At 40.8% G+C, this 23,994-nt stretch overlaps 1 protein-coding gene across 3 annotated transcripts in view; it reads left to right on the top strand.

The window, feature by feature from the left end:
* Positions 1-23,994, top strand: part of TAF3 (TATA-box binding protein associated factor 3) — a 120,327-nt gene that overhangs the window by 71,868 nt on the left and 24,465 nt on the right. For 2 of the 3 annotated variants that reach the window (XM_056340021.1, XM_056340022.1), the window contains exon 3: positions 19,146-20,968. In XM_056340021.1, the coding sequence (XP_056195996.1) occupies positions 19,146-20,968 (1,823 nt within the window). Of the gene's footprint in view, positions 1-8,039; positions 8,210-19,145; positions 20,969-23,994 lie in introns of those variants that run through there. The other variant, XM_056340023.1, reaches the window with a different exon arrangement.

Genomic DNA, 23,994 nt, shown 5'->3' with positions numbered 1-23,994 from the left:
GTCTCCGCTTAAATATTCCATCAGATAGCAGAAATCCTGGGAGTCCGAAGAACAGTTACTGGCTTCGGCAGATGACCAGAAGTTCTTTTTCTCAGAAGAGACTGCTCGGCTGCAGCAGAGGATTGTTTTTAGAGGAGCTGCAAGACTCATTTTGTGTGTATTCTCCTTGCTGGTTGTCAAGGACTGAAAATAAAGAGGGAAGTGCTGCACATGAGCATAACCCTGGACTGACAAGGAGATGACATTCAGAGATTCATGCATGTTTAAGTGAGCCTGTCTTTGAAACAGGAACTTTGCAATCAAAGGCTTCTGTTTCTCAGAAAATCAACCATTTGACCTAAACACTTAGAAGTTGGGGAGGGGGACTACCCTAAATTATTAGGGGTGGGACAGTCCAGTATTGGTGTTGATAGCGTTGCAGCCATGATCAAACAGTTTGTAGGAGGAGGTAGTATGTCCTCTTAGATCTGTTGCACTCGGGGGGGGGGGGGGGGGGGGGAAACAAAACCAAAAAAACAAAACAAAACAAAACAAAATAAAAAAACTTCAAGCACACAAGCCTCTGTCCTGACAAACGGCTTGTGCATCCAAACCTACATCTGTTTTTTTCCTGTCTCTTCTTACTGGTCTAATAGGAGATTGCTTCCCCTTACAAACCTAGTTTGTTGCCTTTCCTCAAGAAATACTTAAAGATGGTGGATTTCTAAAGTTTATTTAAAGAAGCTTCACAAATTCACAGTGTAATAAAAATATTAACGTGCAAGACTGTGAATTTGGGCGATGTCATATCATCAGGTTTGTGCAGTTGCTCTGAAGTGCATCACAGTCATTAAATTTCATTACATGAGATGAGCAAATCTTATCTTGGCCTCATGCTAGCGTCACAGCAGTGAACTTGTTGAATTCCCCTAAGTTATGGAAATACCTAGTGTAGAACCTAAACTCTGTATTACAAGTTTTGACACAATTCTGTTTCAACCAATGGGGAACATGTTTTATTTTCTATCCTTCAAAGCTGCTTTTCTGTAGAGGTAACATTGGCAAGGATAGCTTCAAAGATAGGCGCTCACTCAGCAGAGGAACATTTCTGTATTACTCACAAAGATAAGGCAGTATTAAGAACTTCCTTGGAGTTCTTACCAAAAATCAATTCTATCTTTTGTAGTTCTCCAGACGTAATTCATCCCTCTCCCCATCCTAACCCACACTGGGACGGGATGGAGACAGGGAGAAGGATGTGGTACAAAAAGTGGATATTATAGTCTCAGAGTTATTTTGCAATTTATTTTTAAATTAAAAACTATGCCTTTTCTGAATGGGGCATCAGCGACAAAGTGATGGCCGTTCCCTAATTGGTGATAGCCCAGTGGCCAAAGTAGCTAATGAATTGCAAGGACTTAACCCATTCTTTCTGCCAGAAGAAACTACTAGTGGTTTCAGTGGCTGGAGGTGCTTGCCTTTTCTAAGAAGAGATGCAGGCTCATATTGCAGATGAACAAACACCATTTCCTTTTTTTTTTAAAGATATCTCCCCTGATCCAAGCAGTGAGAGATGGACTTTCTCCTTCCGATTGTATTCAAAATACCTGATTAGCCAGATTACGCCTTTTCTTAAGTAAAAGGGGAGCTGGTAGGTTCAGTGTTAGATTTCCAAACTCATCCTATACTTGTAATTTTCAGCTCTGCCACCAGTATTTTGTGTGACAGTGACCATGCATAAATAGTCCTTTCTGAGCTTTCTCTGTGTAGGATGAGACCCCTGATTTTGTTTGACTGTGCAGATTCTTTGCCATCTGTGGATGAAGAGCCTGTAAAAATATGTGGCGGTACCATGAGCAGGTTGGCCTGAAATACCTGGCCTTGGTAATAGAAAATTCCCAAAACAGTGGCTTGGCAAAAATACTATTCCTGAGCAAGAATGAATTTAGACTTTTATTCTGAATCAGGTATCTTGTGTTTCTAAATGCCTGCTATTCTTGAGCAGTCATAGAGCTTATTAATCATACTGCTTATGATAAATCGTATTTTTTTGCCATTCTGTCATTCAGCATGTCTGGTATATGTCAAGGGTAATACTTTCTCGTAGTGGTGTAGCATATTGAAAATGGAAATAATGTATTTACAGTTTCTCAGATGTCCTGACTAAAACTGTTACCTGTCTTTTCTCCTCCCAGTTCCTTATGCTTTTGACCATAACTTTTTTTTTTTCTGATCTAATTTGCAGAAGGCATAGATGCAGGGTCCTGACAGCACCTTTTTTACTTAGAGGATTGAGAAGGTGTCCTTGTTCTTGTTCTCAGATTTTATGGTTAGATTTCCTTCTCCCTGTAAGGCACCTAGATTTTCCAAACAGCTTTCTGTGCAGATAGCTGCATAAATCTTAGATTTTTGGGGGGGAACCTTTAATAGCCAGAGCACAAGATACTTATCCTGCAGTAGCAGATGTAACTTAGAGATCCATAAAGATTTATTGTATTAAAATTCCTAATGCTTTGTTTTTCTTGTTACTTCATCCCACAGTTTTGGAGGTCATTTTGATTGAACTTAATGAGTTCTTGGGTGTACACAGAGTACACCAACATTTTGTGTTTGTTTCTTTAGCCCAAAAATGATGGAGGAGGGGGAGAATCGAAATAAAACAAGAATCTGATGTCTGCCAGGGTCTTATTGAGCACTTGAAACAAATTCAAATATTTGTGGATCTGAAATTCTTTGTTAAAAGCTCTTTAGCTCCCTGCAAAAGAAGTGGTGGCACATCCTTTTTGTACATTTCAATGGTATTTCATCTTTGAGATTTCCAGACGTTATCTGAAGTTCTTCTCCTGCTGTCTGTCTTTCAGCTCTGAGCAGTGACAATTCTTGGTGGGAGGGCGAGAGGAAAGGGTTTTCCTTCTTCCACTTCATTGGGGAATAATCAATGTAAAGAGAGGGAAAAAAACCCAAAATTTTGAAGGTAAATTGAGGAGTCATCTCTGCTGAATCAAAGATATCATTCAGTAAAAAGAAATAAACCTCCTGCCCCAGCTGGAAAAAGAATCCTCTGTCCTACTGTAAAGTAAGAGATCTGAGTAAATCTTCTCCTGAGCTTTCTCCATCTGCAGCAAGAGGCTGAATCGGTACACAAGCATCCCTATCTACCCTTACAAGAAGATAAAGTCTAGCCTCACCTGGAAGGGTTCATAATTCTACTAAAATTAAAAAAGCTAAGTTAGCAACTCAAGTCACGTAGGTATACTGTGATACACTGACCTTGAAAGTTATGCTTTCCTTGTGTGGTGTTCTTTTAAGCCAGAGGACTGATACCTCTGTGTCTGCTGCAGGCTGCTGCGTGCTGGGTGGAAGGTTTATCTGCTGTAGCTGTGGGATGCTGCCAGGAGGAGCAGGCACGCTCTCATCTGTGGCTGGTTGTTTCTCCCTCTTTCCTTTGGTTAAACAAGTTGATGAGGCAAAAAGTTCTGGGTTTTTTTCAGGGAGGAGGGAGAGGAGAATTTGGCTTTTCCTTCAGCTCACTGAACTGATCTGCCCTGCGCTTGCACAGATGCTGGATGCTGTGGGACAAATGTCAGAGCATGGCTGTGCCTGAAGCAAGGATAACGTGCAACCATGTGGTAAGGTGGTCTACACTAGACGGCATTGGTACCCCATGTCCCCAGCTGCTGAGCATTGCAAGCAACTTCATCCTCTTGAGCATTACATTAGAAACCAGAAAACCCCAGGAGACTGTAAACTAATTCAACTTGGCTGTAACGTGCTAGACAGATAGAGTCTCATAGTTTGGCATGGTGACACTGAATTCACTGCTTTAAGCAAGACAATCTATAATTTAGTGACCAAACTGGGATTCTTCAGCTATTTCTGGTTTCTACTATAATGTATGAATAATAAAGCAGGATCTGCAAAAGTTATATATCTAAAAGTTAGATATCTAAATCCCTTCTGAAAGTAATGAATGCTTCATGAGAATATGTGGTGTAATTACTTTTTAATAACTGCTGAGATACGTCGCATCTGAACAGCTTCTTTTCTAAGAGTATACTTAGGCATTTTTATGTTTTTCTGGATGTACGTAGGAAATCCAGCCACAGTATCTGCAGTGACAGATGTGAGATGGAAGAACTCAGGATGGAAGAGACTCTCCCTAAACGAGGCTTCAAGGACCAAAACTTGCAGGATTTAACATCATGTGATGGAGAAACCAAACTGGCAAGCGATTGCTGTCCATACACATTCTGGCTTGTTCCACAGCCACTTTGACCATGTGTCCACAGCATTCTTACTTGTCCCGTCTTCCTCATTTTGCCCCTGAAATACTTCTTTAGTGTTACTTGTCTTCATCTCCTCTCCCACTTACTGCCTCTTACAATCCCATGTCTCATGGGCTTCCTGGATGTTTTGTCCTTCACCCTTTGCTTCAGTCTTGCCTTTGGCCACCAGTCTCCTTCATGAAAATATCCCAAGTGACATGAAAAGCAACTGCGTTCTTCCTGCTTCTAATTTTTCTCTTTCCGCTAAATGCTAGCAAAAGAGAAAACTTAGTGTGAGGGATAGGAAAAGGCAGGAAAACTGTAATACAGTTAAAACTGTAATTTTTCTGGGTTTTGGAAAGGGCAGGCAATGAAGACCAAACAAAAGGAGGAAAATACAAGGATGAGGAAACAGAGAATCAGAACAAAAAGAAGGAACAAAGAAATGGGTAAAGAAAATCTTCAGTGTTATGTTCATGATTTATTCATGGAGCAGTATGGGTGAAGACCAGTGCTTTACAAACATAATTCAGGTCCCTGCCCCGTGAATTTACAATTTGAATTGGGATGTGGGAGAAGTTAATGCAGAAACCTCCCGCATTTCAATTTATTCCTCTGTAACGCATCCCAGAGCATATTTCATTTTGGGGAGAGGAGGTAACAACTGATTGTTGTTGCTAATAGGATTTGGGTCAAATTGCTGCCTACTACTTGGCAAGTTAACTACATTAATAGGGGAGGGGTTCTTAAAAATCATATGCCATGGCAGGAAGATAATCCCCTCCCCACTGAATTTCAAGTCCTGTTCATCAGCAAAGGTGTTTGGCTGAGCGTACTCTGGAACAATTTATCCATTAAAACCCAAGCTTCCCTACCACTAGCTTTAATCCTAGCTTGGAAGGAGCTCCCGTGCCACGGCTGAGCATGCACCATTCTGCCTGAATCCCAAGAATACCAACAGTTTGTGCTCACTCCCATAGATAAATCTGCCCTCCACCCCTCAAAACTCATGAAGACAGAGGTGGTGAAGGTCTGAGTTTATGGAAGCCATGTGGAAGCTTTATCTGTGTTAGCTGAGAGCTGGAAGACAAGCAACTAAGTTAAAAATTGTCAAACTACTCCTCCGGATGCTAACAGGGGCTGGTTGTATCCATCTACCAGAATGGTGCTTACAATTATGAGGAAACTATGTCTGTGTCTTATACGAGGTATTACGTGAGATCTGCTGGAGCTGGAAGGTTGGTGGGCTTGTAAAAATAAAGGCATTAGATTTTGTTTGACGGTGGCAGTTTTAAGGACATGGGTTTAGAAAGTGTGGCAACAAGAAGATCAAATATATAGTGACAGGTTAATTTGTCATCAGCTGTAAATGTTTTTGTGGGGTTTGATAGCTAAGGGAAGTTTTGTGTCTTGAAGAAGTTCTCTTTAGTTTGTGACTTCTTTGGGGGTCTTTGTAGAGCATCGGCTGGTGTCCCTGGGAAATTGAGTTTCCTCTTGGTGGGGAGTCATCTGGTAGTGTACTGGTCTCAGCTGCACAGAACAGGAAGTTTACATGGGAATCTGACAACTCTAAAATGAAGGATTTTTTTTTTTTTTATGTCTGAGTGGCAAGTTAATGTTACGTAAAACTGCCTACTGAAGCCAATTCCTTTGCTAAATTTGTTTTCATATAGGTTTTTTCATTTCTCCCATGTGTCCAAGAAAATATTACTTGGCTAAAAGACATTATTAATTCAGTTTAAATCAGGGTATCAAGCCCTTTGAGTCTAGTACTGACATGTGCACGCAACTTTCTTGTTTAAATCAAACCTGCTGGTTGCTGGCTTGTTTGTTTCTCCACTATCCCTGCTCTCCCTATATTCAGGACACTAACCTCACAAACTGCTAGAAAACTAATGGTCGAGTACCATTTTTTCAATAATTCATATGGAAAAGCAATATCCTGCAAAATTTCGGTAATCAGGTATGTATACAATCCAGCTTGTGCAGAAACTTGATCAAAATAGAACCTTAACTCCTAGTTAAGTCTAATTAGTTTTTTTAGGGGGAAAAAAAAAAAAAGAAAAGCAGAGTTCAATACAAAACCACTTCTCATTTTCCTTTGCAATCAGCACATCATTTTTGTTTTGTTAAAGGACGTGAGTTGTATCCCTTAGATACACAGCTTGGGCAAGCTTTGCGAAACAATTAGTGCATCTTTCACATGGTCTGAACTTGATTGAATAATTACTCAAATAATGGTCAGTAATGGAATACATAGGGTTATTTCGTGGCTAATCCTCAGGTAATGGAGTTGGTGTATCTCTGATTTTTCTCTTAGCAGTTCCCAGTGAGCAGGAGACTGAGACAAAAGTGATTACGGGAAGTAGAGGGAGTCACTGGAGGCCAGCAAGGAAAAGGGGGCCTTATCTTAAGCAATTAATCAAGAAAACTCCTATTGTGGGACAATTATTCAAAGCTAATTCTAAAATAGCTTTAGAGCCTGAGGTCCTGAAGGGGTTTTTGTGTGTTTTTTGGTTTTGTTTTTGTTTTGTTTTAAGAATTTTGCCAAGGTCATTGGGAGCACTGGGGCAGACCTTGCATCAAAACGAAGGCTGCTGCATACTTAGGAAGGAGCTGGTTGTAAAGTGCAGCATCAGGCAATGGTGGCTTTGAGGTCGTTGTCAGAGCTGTAATTTTTTATTTTAAAAAATGAGTTGGAGGGTTTCTAAACAGAGATAATGTGTTGAAACTTACCTAACATTTCCACAAAAACATCTTCTGTTATTTTGCATCCATTGCAAGCAATCCCAAGAGGAGTCTATCGCACATCATTGCACCTTTGTGCCCAGCATTCCTAGTGTACTTGCAGGACTGATATCTCTGAATCTCTCTTTTATTTTTTTTCTCTTTTTTTTCGCACTGCTTTTTCTTAGCTTAATTGTCCTACAGAGGCTTGTGACACCTGCAGAAGAGTAGGATTGTTTCATGGCTGTGGCTTTGCAAAAGAACACGAGGTCTTTCCAGTTGTCCCCCAAAAAAAGCTCTTGTATGGTGAGAGCATCTAACAAACTCCTTTGCCCTGTTTTTAGCCCCTGAGCTCCCTTGGAAGTGAGATTTATTTGAAGATGTTGCTGTGATCCATGAGGTCCTACGGAAAGAAACAATAGATTTTAGCAGCTGTCCCTGAAAAATTATAAGGTCGCTGGAAAAAAAAGCAGAGGTTTTAAATTGGATGTGGTTTAAATTTTCCTACGGCCTCCTGAATTGGGCTCCTGGCTGGAATGGGAAGCTGCCTGCAGAATTATTACTCAGCACAGTCACCCTGTGCTCTCGTAGCACTTTTTTTTCAGCGGTGCTGACAGCAGCATTTTGAACCCTCTGTAGCATAGGGCTGTCCGATCCGGTTTCAAATGGCTGTTGAGTGCTGCCTGAGAAGTACTGCTGTGTAGGTGATCACACTGCCCTGATTAGTTTTCTCTCTGCCCATGGGCACCTTTTGCAGGGCAGGGTTACAGGGAGAGCCAGTGACACACATGTGCTCCCATAGAGAATAAAGCAAAGAGGCTGAAGGACAAAGAGAGTCACTAATTGGATTTGTAGCTGTAAGAAAAAAAAACTCTTAAAGTAAACATTCTCCTCTCTTTAAGTCTTTCCTTGGCTTCTTTCGTGAAGACCGCTTGAAAGTATCTGTTTCGGGGGTGAACCCTTCCCAGCAAATTTAATTTTAAGGCTTGTCAAGCTTTATTAAAACCTTATCATCAGTGATTTCCTTCTCTGCTAGATCAAGATTATATTTGTTATGGGATTCATATTGTATCTCAGAATTCTTCCCAGCAGATGTGGGTTTTCATGTGTGTACCAAGACATGCCACTGCCAATTCCGAGTACTGGAGTCCTGGGGAGGGTGTTGTCAGCACATATTTGGGAAGACTTTGGATGCTGTTCAGACATTCGTAAGCTGGAACTGCATTTGTATTTCAGAGGTAACTACTGTTTGAGTAAACGCATTGCTCTGCATGGCAAAAGCATTCCTAATTGCTGCTGGTAGCCATCATCAAATGTGCTGATATACCCATTCCCAACAGCTGGAATATTTGGTAAACGCTTCTGGGTATGGTGTGCAGACATACATTAAGAGAGAAGGTGAACACACGACCTTTTTTACTTTGAAGATGTAGTAACTTTGTTTGCATTAGTGGGAGTCACCAGTCAATGGCAGGATTTTTTTATTATCATTACATTTCAATGACTTATGTTCATTTGTGCCACTGTGGGTAGATGCTGCAGATCAGAGGTTTGCCTAACAGTGTAGACAGACTTTTTCCAGTTTATTCTAGAGCACAGGATTTGGTTGACATTTTTATACCTCTCAGTTCATATATTGAAAACAAACTTCTCCCTCCCCTAGTTTTTCTCATTTTTATAAAATATTTTTTATTGCTGAGATAGTACTTAATTTCTCTTTCTTATCCAATGAGGACAGTCAGATGGATGGAAGAGTCTCTAAATATGTGCTCTGTTTTGGGGTGGTTTTTTTAAAGTGCCCAGAAGTAACCAAAGCACTTTGGAAAATACAGATACGGTTCTTGCCCTGAGCAGCTTATCATTTGGTTTCAAACGTGCCCTTGCAATTGCAAGTAATGTGCAAGGGGAAGAGGAGAGGAAAGGCAATTAATGGCCAAATGAGTTGTTGAACTAAGAAGTTATTTGAAGGTGATATAAACGCTCGCAGCCTTTTTATGATGGCAAAGTTGCATCTTTGTCCTGCATAGCAAGAGTGATGATGGTCTTTTTAAGTTGCATTGAGCCAAAGCTGCCTTCTGGTAATGCATTTTTGCAGGAGCTCCATCATGTGAGCAAGTATATAACAGTTTAATACCCAAAATATCCCAGGTTTACTTTTCAGGGAGTCAGAAGCAGACACAGGTAATGGTAGGTGATTGCAGACCTCATCTGGCAGTGGTGTTCTCTCTCCATGAGGGTTTTGAGCCCCACCAGCACAGCACTGTCTATGTTTGTCCTCTGAACTTCAAGAGGAGCCTATTATTTGGTAGGAGACCACTGTCTTAATATTCCCATTTCTTCCATGTTATCAGTTTCATGTCAAACATCTGCTCTGCGCTGATCAGTATTACCACTGTCTCCCCTCCCATCTCTTCTGCCTTTGCCGCAACACCAATAATGAGTCGGGTCAATAATGATCACTGGGCTGAAGGGCATGTTGGCTATTTATAGCAGCAATATAAATATAAATATGCTTATTAATACAATCTAAACACCCCATTGTGCCATCATGTCTGTCTCTTACTTGCTATCTCAGACTCCTGAAGGCAACAAATGCAACTCTTAAATTCTAGCACTTATGCCCTAAACCACCATTCTGCTGTCACGTGTGTGCTACACAGAAAGCAAAGCTTTTGGGGTTTAAATTTTGAACTTTTGGGAGGGAAGGGTGAGGTCTGAACTAATACGGTAAAAAAAATGTGATGTTTATGGGACAGTGATGTCTTACCATTTCTGGGGCTCTTTGGCTCAGTTGCAAAATAAGATATTAAATAATCACTGTATTTTCTCACTTCTGAGTCCAAGTACCTGAACGCAAATTAGTAGTATGGCAGAAGTACAGGTACCCCAATGTAATAAATTCCTAGTTTGTTCCTCTGCTGGGAGGTATAAATTGTTGCTGCCTGAAATATTTGAAAAAGTCTGGGGGTTTTTAGCACAGGATTTCACTGAAGGTTGAACAGTATATTTTCTTTTCCAAGACCATAATATATAAAAGGAAAGCACTGCAAAATTCTTCCAAATGTTTGTAGAAGTTCAGTGATTTTGTTTTCAGTAAAATTTGTGATACTTGAAAAGCTCGTTTGGAAAGCTCAGCCAGGAAGATTAGATATGGAGGTGCAAAGCAAATAGACTGACCATCTGCTTTCCTTTTGTCAAGAAAAATACGTATAAACCCTTTGTGTTACATTTGAGAATTGTTAGATACAGATAATGCGATGTGGATTTTGAGTCTTTAGATCATAAGTTCGATCTTTGCAAGAGGAGCGGTGGCAAATCTTAGTTGTAACAGAAGTTCTCATCCTGAAACATTCCCAGGAAGATTATTAAAATACTACAGGTACTACTGACATCGGCTACAAAGATCTACTTGTGCATATTTCTTTAAAGGAGGGAAAAAACACCTTAATACACAGTATTACCATAGCTAGGCCCTATTATACTATTGTAATCATAGCTGAAGCAAGAACAGTGATTAACGATGGCAATTTATTGTATCTGACGAGGGGAGAAAATAGGAGATGTTGTCGTTATCATAAATCATATCATAAATAACCAAAGAGAAGCACTCGGAAAGCTTGTGTGGTGTCAGCAGCAAGCCCTTTCAGGCACGTTAGCCCAGGATGTAGCCATAGAAACCCCAAAGTCATATTGTTATCTTAGTCTTGCTGCAGTTATGTGATACAACAGTATTAACATATAGATTAGGCCATTTATAATACTAGGTGTCATTTCAGGTTGGCTTGCTTATATAGCATTTTAGTTTTTTATTGTGCCGAATGTTAGGGAAACGCTGCATTTTTACAGGTCAGTATAGAGCCATTTATAACGTATCGGCTCCACACCTCTGTCAGTCTTGCTAATGTACTCTGTTATTGATTGGTTGTACTCTATGAATTGTCATTGCCTAATTACCTTGTCTTTGCTAATAATTTTATTTTTTTAGAAGTCAGAATGTCCCTTTAAAGAGAAAACCTCTATACTTGCATGTATACTTCGGGGCAAGTTCCCGATTCTGTTAAGGACTGTACACCCCAGAGGGAGTAAAAAGTAAAATACAAACCATGCAGATGAATCCAGATTTTCTTACGGATGTGTTCTGTCCCTGCCTGTATGTTTTGATCAAACAGCGGGGGCTTTCATGTCACGCTCCGTTCTGCAAATTTCAGGGGAGAGACTCAGTCACAGGTAATTCAGAGCAACACCAAAGTGACTGAACCAAGGCTGCCCTGCTGACAGGGAGCTGACTGGCTCTCACACATCTCGCTCGCTCGCTTCCTAAAGATGCTTCTGTTACTGTTTTTACTCTCCACCCAAGTCTGCGTAACAGCTCCAGACACATTAGCATAGCATTGCCATGCACATGCATTTATTCCTGTATGTATGTGTGATCTACAAAAATTGTTGAGCTGCTGTTAAGAAGTCAAAATGAAAATGAAGTCTCCTTCTTAGTATTTAGACAGAAACATATTTTTGCTTGCTCTGTGCAGCGGAAATGCAGGACTGATGTTTTGTCAGGTCAGAGATCGTGAGCATAACTGATAACAATCTGCCGATGCTGGTTTTCTGTCTTAGCAGGGAGGTGGGTGTGTCATTTTAAGAATCTTGGGTAGTTTGGCTTCATAAACATTGCGTATTCTAAAAAGTATTATAATGAAGTCTGCCACTAGTAAGTATTTAAAAGTGTTATTCTCATTGCATCCAGTATCCTGAAGCAGCACTAGAAGCCATAGTGCGCATTATACCCTAAGGCAGGATCTGATGCCCGAAGGGTGATCCTCCGCACCTCTCTCCTCTTCTTTCCCTCACCCTTAGGCTTGTCTGATCCTGAGGTGGGCTTTTTACTTTGCCAACTGGACAGAAAAATGCTTGAATTAGCCTGTGAAGTCACTGCACTATGCAGAAGGGGGCAGATGATGATATAAGAAAGGAGGTGCAGGACTTTCTCTGGCTTGTTTTAGCCCAGAAATTTGAGTAGCATCATGACAGACCAGATTGGTGATTTGAGTTCAGACTATCAGATAATCTTCCTTCTTTTAGCCTTGATTAGTTCCCTGTTCTCCTGCACAAATGTTTGAACCAGGACAAAAGAAAGGATGGGACTGTTCCTTTTTAAAGCAACACTGCAATGTAGAACTACAGCTGTAGTAGTTGTGGTTTGTTTCTGGCAAACTATTGGTATCTTATTCTCATGCTGGTGTTCCAAAGTTCATCTCTGTTGATTTCACACCAAGAAATGCCTAATCAAGAGTGCAAAGCAGTTGTTCAACAGGATGGAGAGGTAACTGAGCTGGTCTGGAAATTTGTGAGTCCTGAACCAGATTATTGCCGTCATCTGTATTTCAGGATGGATAGATGTGTTTTGTCATTAGGGATGGAGAGGGGTTTTGTTGACCACTTATAGCTTCTTGGGCAGATTAGTAACTGCTTTTGGGGTGATTGATAAATGTACACACCAAGTCTCTCTGTCCTGTTGAACACCTCTAAATTCAATCCTAGCTAATTGTTTGTTGAAGGCACCACCCAGCCATTTGAGCCAGAATTTTCCAATATGGCTAATGAGTCTGGATGCTTAACTTCAGGCACCTGTAACATCCTCTTTACAGTGTTTCAGTTATGTACACAAAATCACTAGCCACACCTGCAAGCCCTTTTTTTTTTTATGTATTTGTGGTTTCTGCATACTGAGAAGGCACTGGAATGAACTCGCTGGCAGTGTTGGTGGAAAAATTTGAGGCACATGGAAGATGAGCTCCTTGATGGTGCTGTCTTACCAGCTCTCTTCCCATAGAAAGTGTCAATTGGAAAATGTCAGGGTTTGGTAATAGGTTGATTGATCTCCTTTATACAGTAAAAGAGAAATCTGTTGGTGGTTACCTGTTTGGTAACCAAGTCACATCAGTGATCAGTTGTGTTCATATGGCAGAGAAATTATATATATAATCATATATATAAAACATATATATATAAATGGAGAGAGAGACATACATCAATATAAAATCTGGCATTTTAAGCTGAAAATGTATTGCAGGTATCTTAGTGTGTTCATTTTGCATTAGAGTATCAGGATATTGGCCTGTAGGATATCAGGATTGAATTTTGTCACTCTTCCATTAATTTCCTTTATGGACCACAAGCACACTTTCTGTTTGTTTGGGGAACAGGCTGCTGTTATTACAAGTTAAAGAGATAAAACCTAACATGGCATAAGAAAAAAACTTCATTTTTAGCAGAAGTCAAAAGCCCCTACTTAATAGGATATGATAGGGATGTTAAGCTCCTGTTGTAGTGACATAAATTTCCCAAATGATACCTTTGGCTTTATCTAATGCTTTATCTAGACAATGGGAGAATTATTCTGGAAGTCTGCAGGAAGTTTTTTGGTATTTTTCTTCATTAAAAGGTTTCGTATGTTGGGTGGGAATGATCACTTCCTTTCTTGCATTTGCATGGAAGAAATGCATTATCTGATAGTTCTTTATTTGGCCATTTTGCATTCCATTAGAAAATAAAGTTTTTAAATTCTGTTTAAAAATAAAAGGGTTATGGAAGAAATTTGATTGCTGAAAATAGACATGTATGAGTTGCATGGAAACATCTGCTTATTCAGTATTGTATCCTTAATGGGTTTGCTCTGATAGCTGATACTGTTTATCTGCCATACTGCAGTTAATATCAAATACCAAATGCCAAAATGTTGCATGATTATATTGGCTTCCACAGGAACTGTTATTTGCCAGAGCTTTGTGCAATTAGTACTTTAGCCATTGCATTGGAGGTAAGAGGCTACTGTTACTACTTTCATGGTGTACTTTCTTTAGCGAGTGGTGTCCAGCTTTAGGCCAGCATGTGTGACTCTGCTTCATCTTGTATGTAAGAAATGCTGGTTTATTCTTAGAGCTCCAGGTCTTAGCCAGATGGTTTTGTCCTATCACCACCCTGTGACAAAGGGAAATAATAATCCAGTTTCCAGAAGAGAGACTGATACTTTCCTTAAATTAAATACCAGCCAACAGCAGGGTAAGTTTTTGGCAGAGCGAGGAGACATCTTACCTATCCCAGTCTGCGCCATGTTCTCTAGGACATCATCTAGCTGTAAGTGCTTATGCTACTGTCTCTGAACCTACCAAGTAAAAAGTCTGATAATGACCAAGATGATGACAATTTCAATTTTATATATGTATATTTATATATATTTTATAGATATGTATATTTAAAAATAGGTTTTCTTGCTTGAGGAATGCCTGTACGTAAGTGCCTTTCTCTTCCATCCATCAGTTTTGCATCTTTTTTTTCTTGCCTTCACTTTCATCTGACATTGTTGAAAGAGGAACATGTGCAGCCTCCTCCAGTGAGGCAGACAGGAGAGCCTGATAGCATGGTACAGGTGATTGCACTTCTTTTTAGAATCATAAAGTCACAGAACAGTTTGTATTGGAAGGGACCTTAAAGACCATCTAGCCCCAACCCCCCTGCCAGGGGCAGGAACACCTTCCTCTAGACCAGGTTGCTCCAAGCCCCGTCCAGCCTGGCCTTGAGCAGTGCCAGTGCCTCACCACCCTCACAGTGAAGAGTTTATTCCCCATATCTAAGTCTCCCCTCTTTCAGTTTAAAGATGTTCCCCCTTGTCCTATCACTCCATGCCCTTGTAAAAAGTCCTTCTCCAGCTTTCTTGTAGGCCCCTTTAGGTACTGGTATGGGTTTTTTCTGCAATAAATGCAGAAGTTCTGATCCTTTGGACCCTTGTGTCGAATGGTTCCTCGATCATCATGAACTTGGAAGTTCATTACTGAAATGTTGAGTATTGCTGTCCTGAAACTGAGCCGTGGCCAAATTAAGAAGGTGTTTGGTTTTGGAGTCCCTGCTGTGCTACAGGAACATGATGTACCAAGAAAGAAATTTTGTGCTTCTTTAGTGGCTTTTCCTTGAAAAGGTGCAGGAGTTTCAATTTCTTGGCTGAACGGTTCAGCTTAAGAAATTTACCAGCATTTGAAGTGGTGACACATCGCCATGGCTTGTATTTGGGGTTCTAATGCTTTCTCTCCAGAGATCCCAAGGAGCCACGTAATGATATCAAGTTCGGCTTTTACAGCACCTCTGTGAGATGAAGTTATCAGCAGTACGAAGTGTGACCTGCCCGAGATCACACTTCAAACCCGTGTCAAAAGAGGAGTGGATTCCATCCTCCCTTAACTTCAAAATCATCCTTTAATAAAAGTGAAGAGCTTGCCCCTGTTACATAGACACAGGTGACGTTACACGTCCTTATATGCTCCCGTAAGAAATGCTGTCTTAACAAACGGTTTTCTCATAAGCAGTGTGCTAACAGCTATCAGCCTGTTTTATTTCAGCAGTGGAGAAATTTCGCCTTTGGGGCTGTACTACCATGGGTGAACTCATCCCTCCCCTAACCCTTGGATTGTCTGAACTGGCCCTGCACGTGGGGCCTGCTGACATAATAAACAATTGTTCTGTATAGCTTTAGTAATGTGAACATTAACATTGATCCAGCACTGACTTCTCTAACAACAACCAAAAAAAAAAAATGTATCTGTTATCTTGAGAAACCTCCCAAACAGCTCTAGTCTCCTTTCATTACAGGAGAGAGTTATTAGGGCAGATGGCCGAGGTGATATCCATTTGACCTATAGATGCTAACTGGAGTCAGATCATTAATAAGGTGGCCGGAGATAGGGAGAGATGGCAGTAAAGAGAGTTAAAAAGCAATCCTGCGCACAAAGGATTGTGTGGCAAGAAGTGCTGGGTAGCGAATGAGATGGACAAAGGTGAAAAGGGGGCCGCATGGTTTTAAATGCTCATCGCCAAGTCAAGCAGATTACACTTAAAAGCTGATGTTTTCCCATATTTGGTTCCTGCTCCGGTGTGAATCCTTTGGGAGGAAAAAGAGCCTGTAGCTCTTGAAGGCAAGATGGAGATTTCACTTTCTCTAATTAAACCTCCCCCCCCAAAAAAAAAAGTGCTTTTTTGTTTTCTGCCATGGGCACAGCTGCGGTGGCTCAGGTTTGAAAGCCGCTGCCTGGCAGAAAACCAGTTCTCGCTGAGCATCAGACTGTGGCCTCGTTCCAGGAGAAATTTGGATTTCATTTGACCACGATAGGATTCCAGATTGTCATCTGAGCATGTCTGAAAAGTGGTGAATGTGTGTCAGTAGTTAAGTGCTCGTGAACTTCCTTAGTCCCTGGATTGTTCAGGACTGACCCAGGCAATTTTTTCCAGATGTTTTGGGGAATCCAAGTCCATATAAAAGGGATGGTAATGCTTCTGCTTCCTTACTAAAGTTGTCTTTGTGGCTTGCAGGAATGTGTATGAAAGCTGGAGCCAAGACACCCCGATTTCTAGTCTCACCTCTACAAACTGCACTTTAACCTTTTCTGCCCTTCCCTGGCATCTCCACACAAGATCACAGAAACTTCATGGGCCTGGTGCAAACTTTACTTGGCCTCATTAAAAAAAAAATAAGCATTGCTCTTTTTTTATTGTACAAAACTCCAGTCCCTGTTCTCCAAACCTCATCTGAAATTGTTTTTTCGCCTTTGATCCAGCAGCTGCTGGTATTCTACAATCCTGAGTAGGTAAAACATGAGAAGTACCTTGGGATAGGAAGGAGTTACAAAAATATGAAATATTGCAGTGCACTTCCATGGGACACGGTATAACAGAGTGGCTGTTGAAGCAGACACTGGGCAGAAATCTTTAGCAAATAGATGTTCTGATTTTTCTAGTAAATGTAATTTTTTTACTGTTTGTTGCAGTAATTTCTCTTCCACTTTATTGACTCTTTTCATCCCCATGTTTTTTATATTAAAATGGTTTATGTTGCTATCTCTATAGTCTGCATGGTCAAACCCTGTCTTTCCTAGTGTTTGAATTTGGCTATGCTTTCGTCTTGTAGCCAAGGCAGAAGACTTCTCTAAATCTGAAATTTACAGCGAGGTGTTTGTTTTAAATTTTATCGCTCTTTAAAATTTTAAATGAAAACAAACTCAGTGGCGAACTAGGTTGAATGGGGTTGGGAGGGAATTGCTCGGTAGCAACGGGTGGTGTGTGACATCTGATGAATACTAATTCTTCATCCCCAAAACAGTTTTGAGCTGATAAAGGCAGCTGATTTCTGCAACAGCTTAAACAGAGATTGAAATTACTTCCATGATCTGGAAGCAGATTTTTCCCCCATAGCAGGTGCAGGCTTGGTCCACAGTGATTTCTCAGTTATACTCTAACTTTGCAGTTTAAAAAATTTAATGTCAGTGCCCAGCCAGGCAAAACCTAACTCCCTAACATTTCTGTTTTTCACGGAAGGCTAAGACTTTATCCTCAGGCAAAGTCTCCTCTCTGGGCTGGCTGCTGTAAATCCTCTGGGCCCTGGCAAAAGCCAGAGTTGCTAGCTCATTTTACTTAATTTGTGATGCTGGCAAGATTTGTGCTGCAGCCCAGGGCTCTTGACTCAACTCTCCTAAATCAGAGCATTGACACATTACAGTAGAGAAACACCAGCACAGAAAACCTGAAAATAAATGCCTTGAAAAGAGATATTTCAGAAGGATGCTGTCTTACAAAGCTCTAAATGGTGTTAGTGTAACATTATAGGTTTCTCGGTGCTTGCTTCTTTAAAACCAGCTGCTCATTAAGAAGTTGGGTTTTAGCCACTGTCATAATAAACGTTTTTTACATATTTCATGTGAGAATCTTAGGGCACTTGATACCTTTCCACAGAAACCCTGCTAGACAAAATGTCATGCATTTTTGCAGGGGGTAAATAGAGACATGGGGTGAAGTGAAGTTGTCTGTGCAGGAATGTTAAAAGGCATAGGTGTAATGACATAATTACAGCAAATATAAATGTGTCAGGTTCACACCAGTGTGGACTTTCTTATTCCAGACTAAGAATCCTTTTTCCTGCTTGGAGAAATCCATTTTGAAAGTGAGGAAGTGTATCCAAAAGGATAAAGTGCTTGGCTGTCGTTGGGGAGATCAGAGGTTCTCTTCTTCTCAAACTCACTTTGGATTTGCTGGGAGATCTCAAGTGAATTTTCTCCTTTCTCTGCACCATAATGTCACATGTGTAGGACTGAAGATGGTGTTGTATGTAGGGGAAAAAAATAATTGCTATTAAACAAAAAAACAGAGCCATCACACAGGTGGTGTCCACAGTGACTTGAAACAGTTGGTGCCTGATGTCCACACTGTGCATGTTTCAGGTTTATCTTATTTTCAAAAGCTGTTTTTTTGTTCTCATAGCCTGAATGCCCACTTGCAACTGGAGTATGGTAGGTGTATTCCTCTGGCAACTTTGTCTTTCATGTTGGTTTCACTACAACAGGAAGCCAGCATATGCACTCCAGGATTGCTCCATGATACAAATAAAACAACAGTAAGTGGAGAAGATGGGGAAATGCATTTCAGAGGTGTGCTCCTGATCCAAACCAACACGCACACACTCGGTGCTGGGGTGTTCCCATACAAGCATAACAGATAACATCCGTGTGCAGCAACCTCTTAAGATGGTATCAGAGACAGAACCTGGCAGGTTGAATGGGGCTTAGTCCTCTGCTTTAACCTTCAGACTGTGCTGCTTCAGGAAAAAACAAACCAGGTTTAGGAAGACTAGGTTTTCCTAGTTGTTAATCTGCAATCAGAATTGTGTAATATGTAGGCAAGACAGCTCTAATTCCGGTGAATTTTACTTTGTTGTATGTATGCTTTGCAGTCTATTTTGTTACAGAAAAAAAATCTCTCTTCATTTGAAATGAATGAAGCAGGTTCACGTTATTGTAATCCTAACAACTGCAGTAAGAAATAATCAGGATGTTTTTAGGTAGAACTGACACTTTGGATCTGTTCCACAAGGCCTACCACCACGAGGCAGCTCTACCTTCCTATCTTTTGCTCATGCGTTTGACGTGACGCTTGCGATGAGGGCACCTACCAGTTGTGATGGTGGCTGGTGTGAGACAGAGGAGATGCCACACTTTCCTTCCAAGCAGACCAGCTGTTAGGTGGCCAGTTGTCTCTCATGGGCTGAGATACATGTGAACGTTTGCTCTAATGCTTGTTTGTGTCTGTAAAACACATTTTAATTATCCTAATATGTTTTTTAAATGTCCTTTGTTACAGAAGAGGAAGAGGAACAGGTGCCTACCGATGGAGGTACATCTGCAGAAGCCATGCAGGTGCCACTGGAAGAGGAGGGAGATATGGAAGAGGATGAGGCAATTAATGATGAGAACTACTTGAGCAAGAGACCGTTAGAAAGTCCTGATGCTGAGGAATTTCCACCTGTGAAACGGCCAAAACTATCTGTTTCCAAAGGTGACACCTTGGACGGACCTTTGGAACCACGCGAGCCTCTTAGCTCAATAAATACTCAAAAAGTACCACCAATGCTTTCTCCAGTTCATGTTCAGGACAGTACAGACTTAGTCCCTCCTTCACCAGAACCACCAATGTTGGCTCCTATTGCAAAACCGCAAGTGCCAGCCCCAAAAACTTCAGAGGCAAAGCCATTTGTACCCAAAACAAAGTCCAAAACAAGTTCTCCAGGACAGAAGACAAAATCACCTAAAACTACACCCTCACCAGTGGTAACTGGAAGTCCCATACGTTCACCAAAAACTGGATCCAAAGAAAAAAAGTCTCCGGGTCGTGCCAAGAGCCCAAAAAGTCCTAAGAGTCCAAAGGTTCCTGCTCATGTTCCCCAACCACCTGTCAAGCCTGAAACACCAAGCAGAGCCCCTCTGGCTGCATTAAGTGACAAGATGGGAAAGGAAAACATTCAAGTAAAACAGGGGCAGACACCACCTGAGCCTGCAACCAAGCCAAATACTGAAAACCAGACTAAGAAAGTACCCGTAATGGATAAGACCATTGATGATTCAATCGATGCTGTGATTGCTCGTGCATGTGCAGAACGTGAACCAGATCCCTTTGAGTTTTCCTCCGGTTCCGAATCAGAAGGGGAAATTTTTACCAGTCCTAAAAGACTTTCTGTTTCAGAGACTACAACTCCTAAACCTTCTGTTTCTGCCAATAATGCAAATAAGGCAGGAGCAACTCCAATACCTCCCTCAGGTGGGACTTCAAGTTCAGACATTTCATGGACAATGGATGACTCAATTGATGAGGTCATTCGAAAGGCAAACATGGGGACACCTTCTAATCCACCTACCAACTTCACTTATTTCTCCTCTCCTTCTGCTTCACCTCCAACTCCAGAACCTCTTCTCAAAGTCTATGAGGAGAAAAACAAGTTGGCTTCATCAGTAGAAGTGAAAAAGAAATTGAAAAAAGAGCTGAAGACAAAAATGAAGAAGAAAGAAAAACAGAAGGAAAAAGATAAAGAGAAAAACAAGGAGAAAAGTAAGGAGAAGGAAAAGAACAAAGAGAAGGATAAAGACAAGGAAGGAAGCAAGGAAGCGAAGTTTCAGTGGAAGGAACTGCTCAAAGATGATGATCTTGATCCCTATAAATTCAAACTAAAGGACTTTGAGGATGCTGACACAAAAGTAAAGTTGAAAGATGGCAATACCAAAAAAGACAGGGAAAAACATAAAGATAAAAAGAAAGAGAAAGAGAAAGGCAAAAAAGACAAGGATAAGAAAGACAAAGAAAAACTTAAAGATAAGGGTAAAGAAGATAAGATAAAGGCTTCATCAGCACCTCTTGTGTTACCTCCCAAAGAAATGTCTTTGCCCTTGTTCAGCACACCAACTCCAATGAGGCTTCCCAGCATGTTACCTTCCTTGTCTCCAATGCTTCCTGAAAAACTGTTTGAGGACAAAGAGAAACCAAAAGAGAAGAAAAAAGACAAAAAAGAGAAGAAGAAAAAGAAAGAAAGGGAGAAGGACAAAGAAAAGGAAAAGGAAAAGAAGGAGAAGGAAAAGGAGAGGAAAGAAAGAGAAAAGAAAGAGAAAGAGAAGGAGAAACACAAGCATGAGAAGGTAAGCTGTTTGGATGAGTTGAGATGGTGTACTTGCTTGAAAAATGCATATGGATTCCTCTGCTGCTGAGCATTGTTTAAGAGCTTTGACAAGATGTGTGATTACAGGTTAGGTATTTTTTAAAAATAACTGTTCCAAGGAAGACATCAGCCAAGAGTTTCAGGGTCTGTCCAACCTCCTTGGAAGACCAAACAATGGAAGTCCAATTCTGTGAATTTGAAATGTGAGATTGCCCTTCTGGTTTTCCTTGACTTTCCCACTTTTCACTTAGAAAAGCTGGGGCTCAGACTCAGTAACAGCACACACACAACAAAGGTATGTAATGTTGCAGTGTACAAATTTTGCTCTGTACATTTCCACTAGTAGGGCCAGCAACCCTATACCTTTCATATAAACTTTAAATTTCATTTCTGAGCATCTACTGTTTCAAAGCTTGTAGAAACCTGTAAATTACTGGGTGGACTGAAATGAGGAGCAGGCAGCCTTCAAATAAACAAGTTCACCAGTTATCTCAGATGTTCAGAAGAGCTGCTGAATCTTCTCTTAGCCAGACTACCCCCTTGTTGTTCCAATTTGTTTGAAGTAAGAAAATGATTTCAAAATTATGGTCTAAATATTCAAATGTCACCTTTCGTTTTGAGTCTTATGCTTGAGAGAGAGAAGGTGAGAGCTAGTTTTCAAGTGGGTTGAGCTCCTTCCACTCTGTAACTCTTACTGATTTACATCAGCCAAAGATAATTTCTTCATTCCAATATCACCTAATCTTGAAAATATATTTAAGAAATGAAACCAGCATATTTGCATATTATCAGATTTGAAATCCCATTAGAAACAGCTCCCCTAATTCACGGTTTGCTCTAATTTTTTGTCACTTCACCTTATAATATGCATTAAATTGTTAATGTAAAAAAGAAGAAAAGAAAGAGATTGTCTTCATGTTTGATAACCTTGGATACAGGATTTCCTAAATCTCTATCCTCAGCATTAGGAAGCACTGTGGAAGTTCTGGTTTTACCAAGATGCTCTTTACATCCTACTTTGAGTATAATACTCAATTTGTACAGGCTCACATTTGGGACATTCCTCACTTTTCTTTTTTGCCACTGTACCCTCTTATGCTGTCTGCTGGGCTTGAAACAAACTGCTGATTTCAAAACCTGACATATTTTTAAGTTGACAAATGGTTCTTCCATGCAGAATCTGGGTGATCTGGAGAAACTGACATCTGATTGCTGTGGATGGACAGGGTGGTGGCCCAGCTGTCCGTGTTAATTTAATGTCTGGTTTTAGACTGCAGCAACGTTTTCACGGATTCCCCTTTTTTTTGTCTGCCTGCCCCTCATGCCTGAGTCGTTTTGTCAGTATTTCATTGAGAATTTCTGAAGAGATTTCTTTTTAAGTTAAATACTTGTGCATATAGAACAGACATGAGTTGCTTGTTTTTCATGCATTCGGGTTTGCATTTCTTCTGCAAATCTCTGTCTCTAGTTTGCTTTAGAGCAGTATAACAGATACACAGACAAACACAAACTGGTAAAACTTCAGTATAGACTGAACGTACATATATTAGGAAAGTTGTTTGACAGTAATAAAAACTTGGACAAATTAAATTGACAAAGCTGCCCATTACCTTGGCAAAAAGTCCCTGTCAAAAGATAAACTTTAAAGCTAGAATGCATGAAAGAGTCCCCAGATAGAATTAAAATTTAAACTGATTCTTGATAGATAAGCTTTTTTTAAATCCACCTCTTTGCTGCAAGTCAGGATTTTAAAAATAAATTTCCCCTTTAAATCTCTTGAGCGATTTTCATTTTTTGCAAGGCCGCACTGCTGGTGTCCTGGAAAAATGGAGAGTTAGAGCTTTATCAGTTGGTGCCCTGAGGTATGTGGCAAAGAAGCTAAATCCTTGAAGATTAGCAAAAAAAATGCAGCACATGGCAATAAGGGGCTTATATGACTACTAGTATTAGTTCAGGTGAAAGAAGTATTGCTTATACATAAAACTGGACAAATCCACTGACAATGTATTTTTAGTTAGCTACAAAGGAGTCTTATATTGCTGGACTTTACCTCTTTGGTGATTTGGGAAGCTTAGTAATCCACTGTAAATGCTCTTCTGCTGGCCCCAATTCCCAGTATTACTCCAGAATGCTGCTCTTTCGTTTTAACCCCTAAAAGTACATGTTTCCTTAATTTAGCTTTTAAATCACACAATGACTTATTTAGCCAGCAGTTGTGCTGTAAGAGCAAATGATCAAGTTACTGCTCGGACGTTTAGCCTTCCATGGCGCGGGCGCTTCGGAGGCGTGAGCACAACCTGCAGGGCTAACTGCAGCTTCAGCTCTTGGTGGCCAGTAGAAAATAGGAGATTTCTGTTTCTAATATTGCTGTACTTAAACAAAAGAGTAACTCAATGGTAATGTTTCCATTTCGGAGTATTGTTACAGTTATTACCTAAGCATGCATCCCATCCTGTTGGGAAATCAAAGCTTTTTATCAAGTTTTCCCTGTAATTTTGCCCCAAGCAGCTGCAAGACACCGAACACCAACCAGTACTCTGTGTAAATGGCAGAAAGCAGGAGCTGAAGGCTGCATGCTGGAAATGTTCAGTGATGGCACTGAGGAAGAGGAGCTTTTGCGCAGGGCTTCCCTGCAGCTCTGTGCTCCGCAGTAGCGTTAGGGTGCTGCCCTTGGAGCCAGAAGAGGAGACAGCGAGCTGGGGCGCTGTCTTTGCACACTGCCAGATTAAAAGCCAAGAGTCAAAGCGTTACACCCCATTTCTACTATGGAAATTACCGGGCGTGCTGTAGGAATGACTGAACAGCTCACGAAGCAGCTGCTGACCCAGTTTCAGCTAACCTTAATACGCTGAGCTGTAAACTAAAGTAGTTGAGGAGCTGCTTCATGAGAGATGGAGCCATCCTTGCATCGGGGCAGGTCTCGCTGGAGCTGCCCCAAAGTAAACTGCCCTTATTCGTGAATCAAAACCCTATCAGCAATGTAGGGGAAGACCAGGATATGCAGGA

This window comes from Falco biarmicus, chromosome 5 (assembly GCF_023638135.1).
Source record: "Falco biarmicus isolate bFalBia1 chromosome 5, bFalBia1.pri, whole genome shotgun sequence".
Classification (NCBI taxonomy): domain Eukaryota; kingdom Metazoa; phylum Chordata; class Aves; order Falconiformes; family Falconidae; genus Falco; species Falco biarmicus.
The sequence above is the reverse complement of the archived record's forward strand: the minus strand, read 5'-3'. Positions and strand labels throughout refer to the sequence as shown.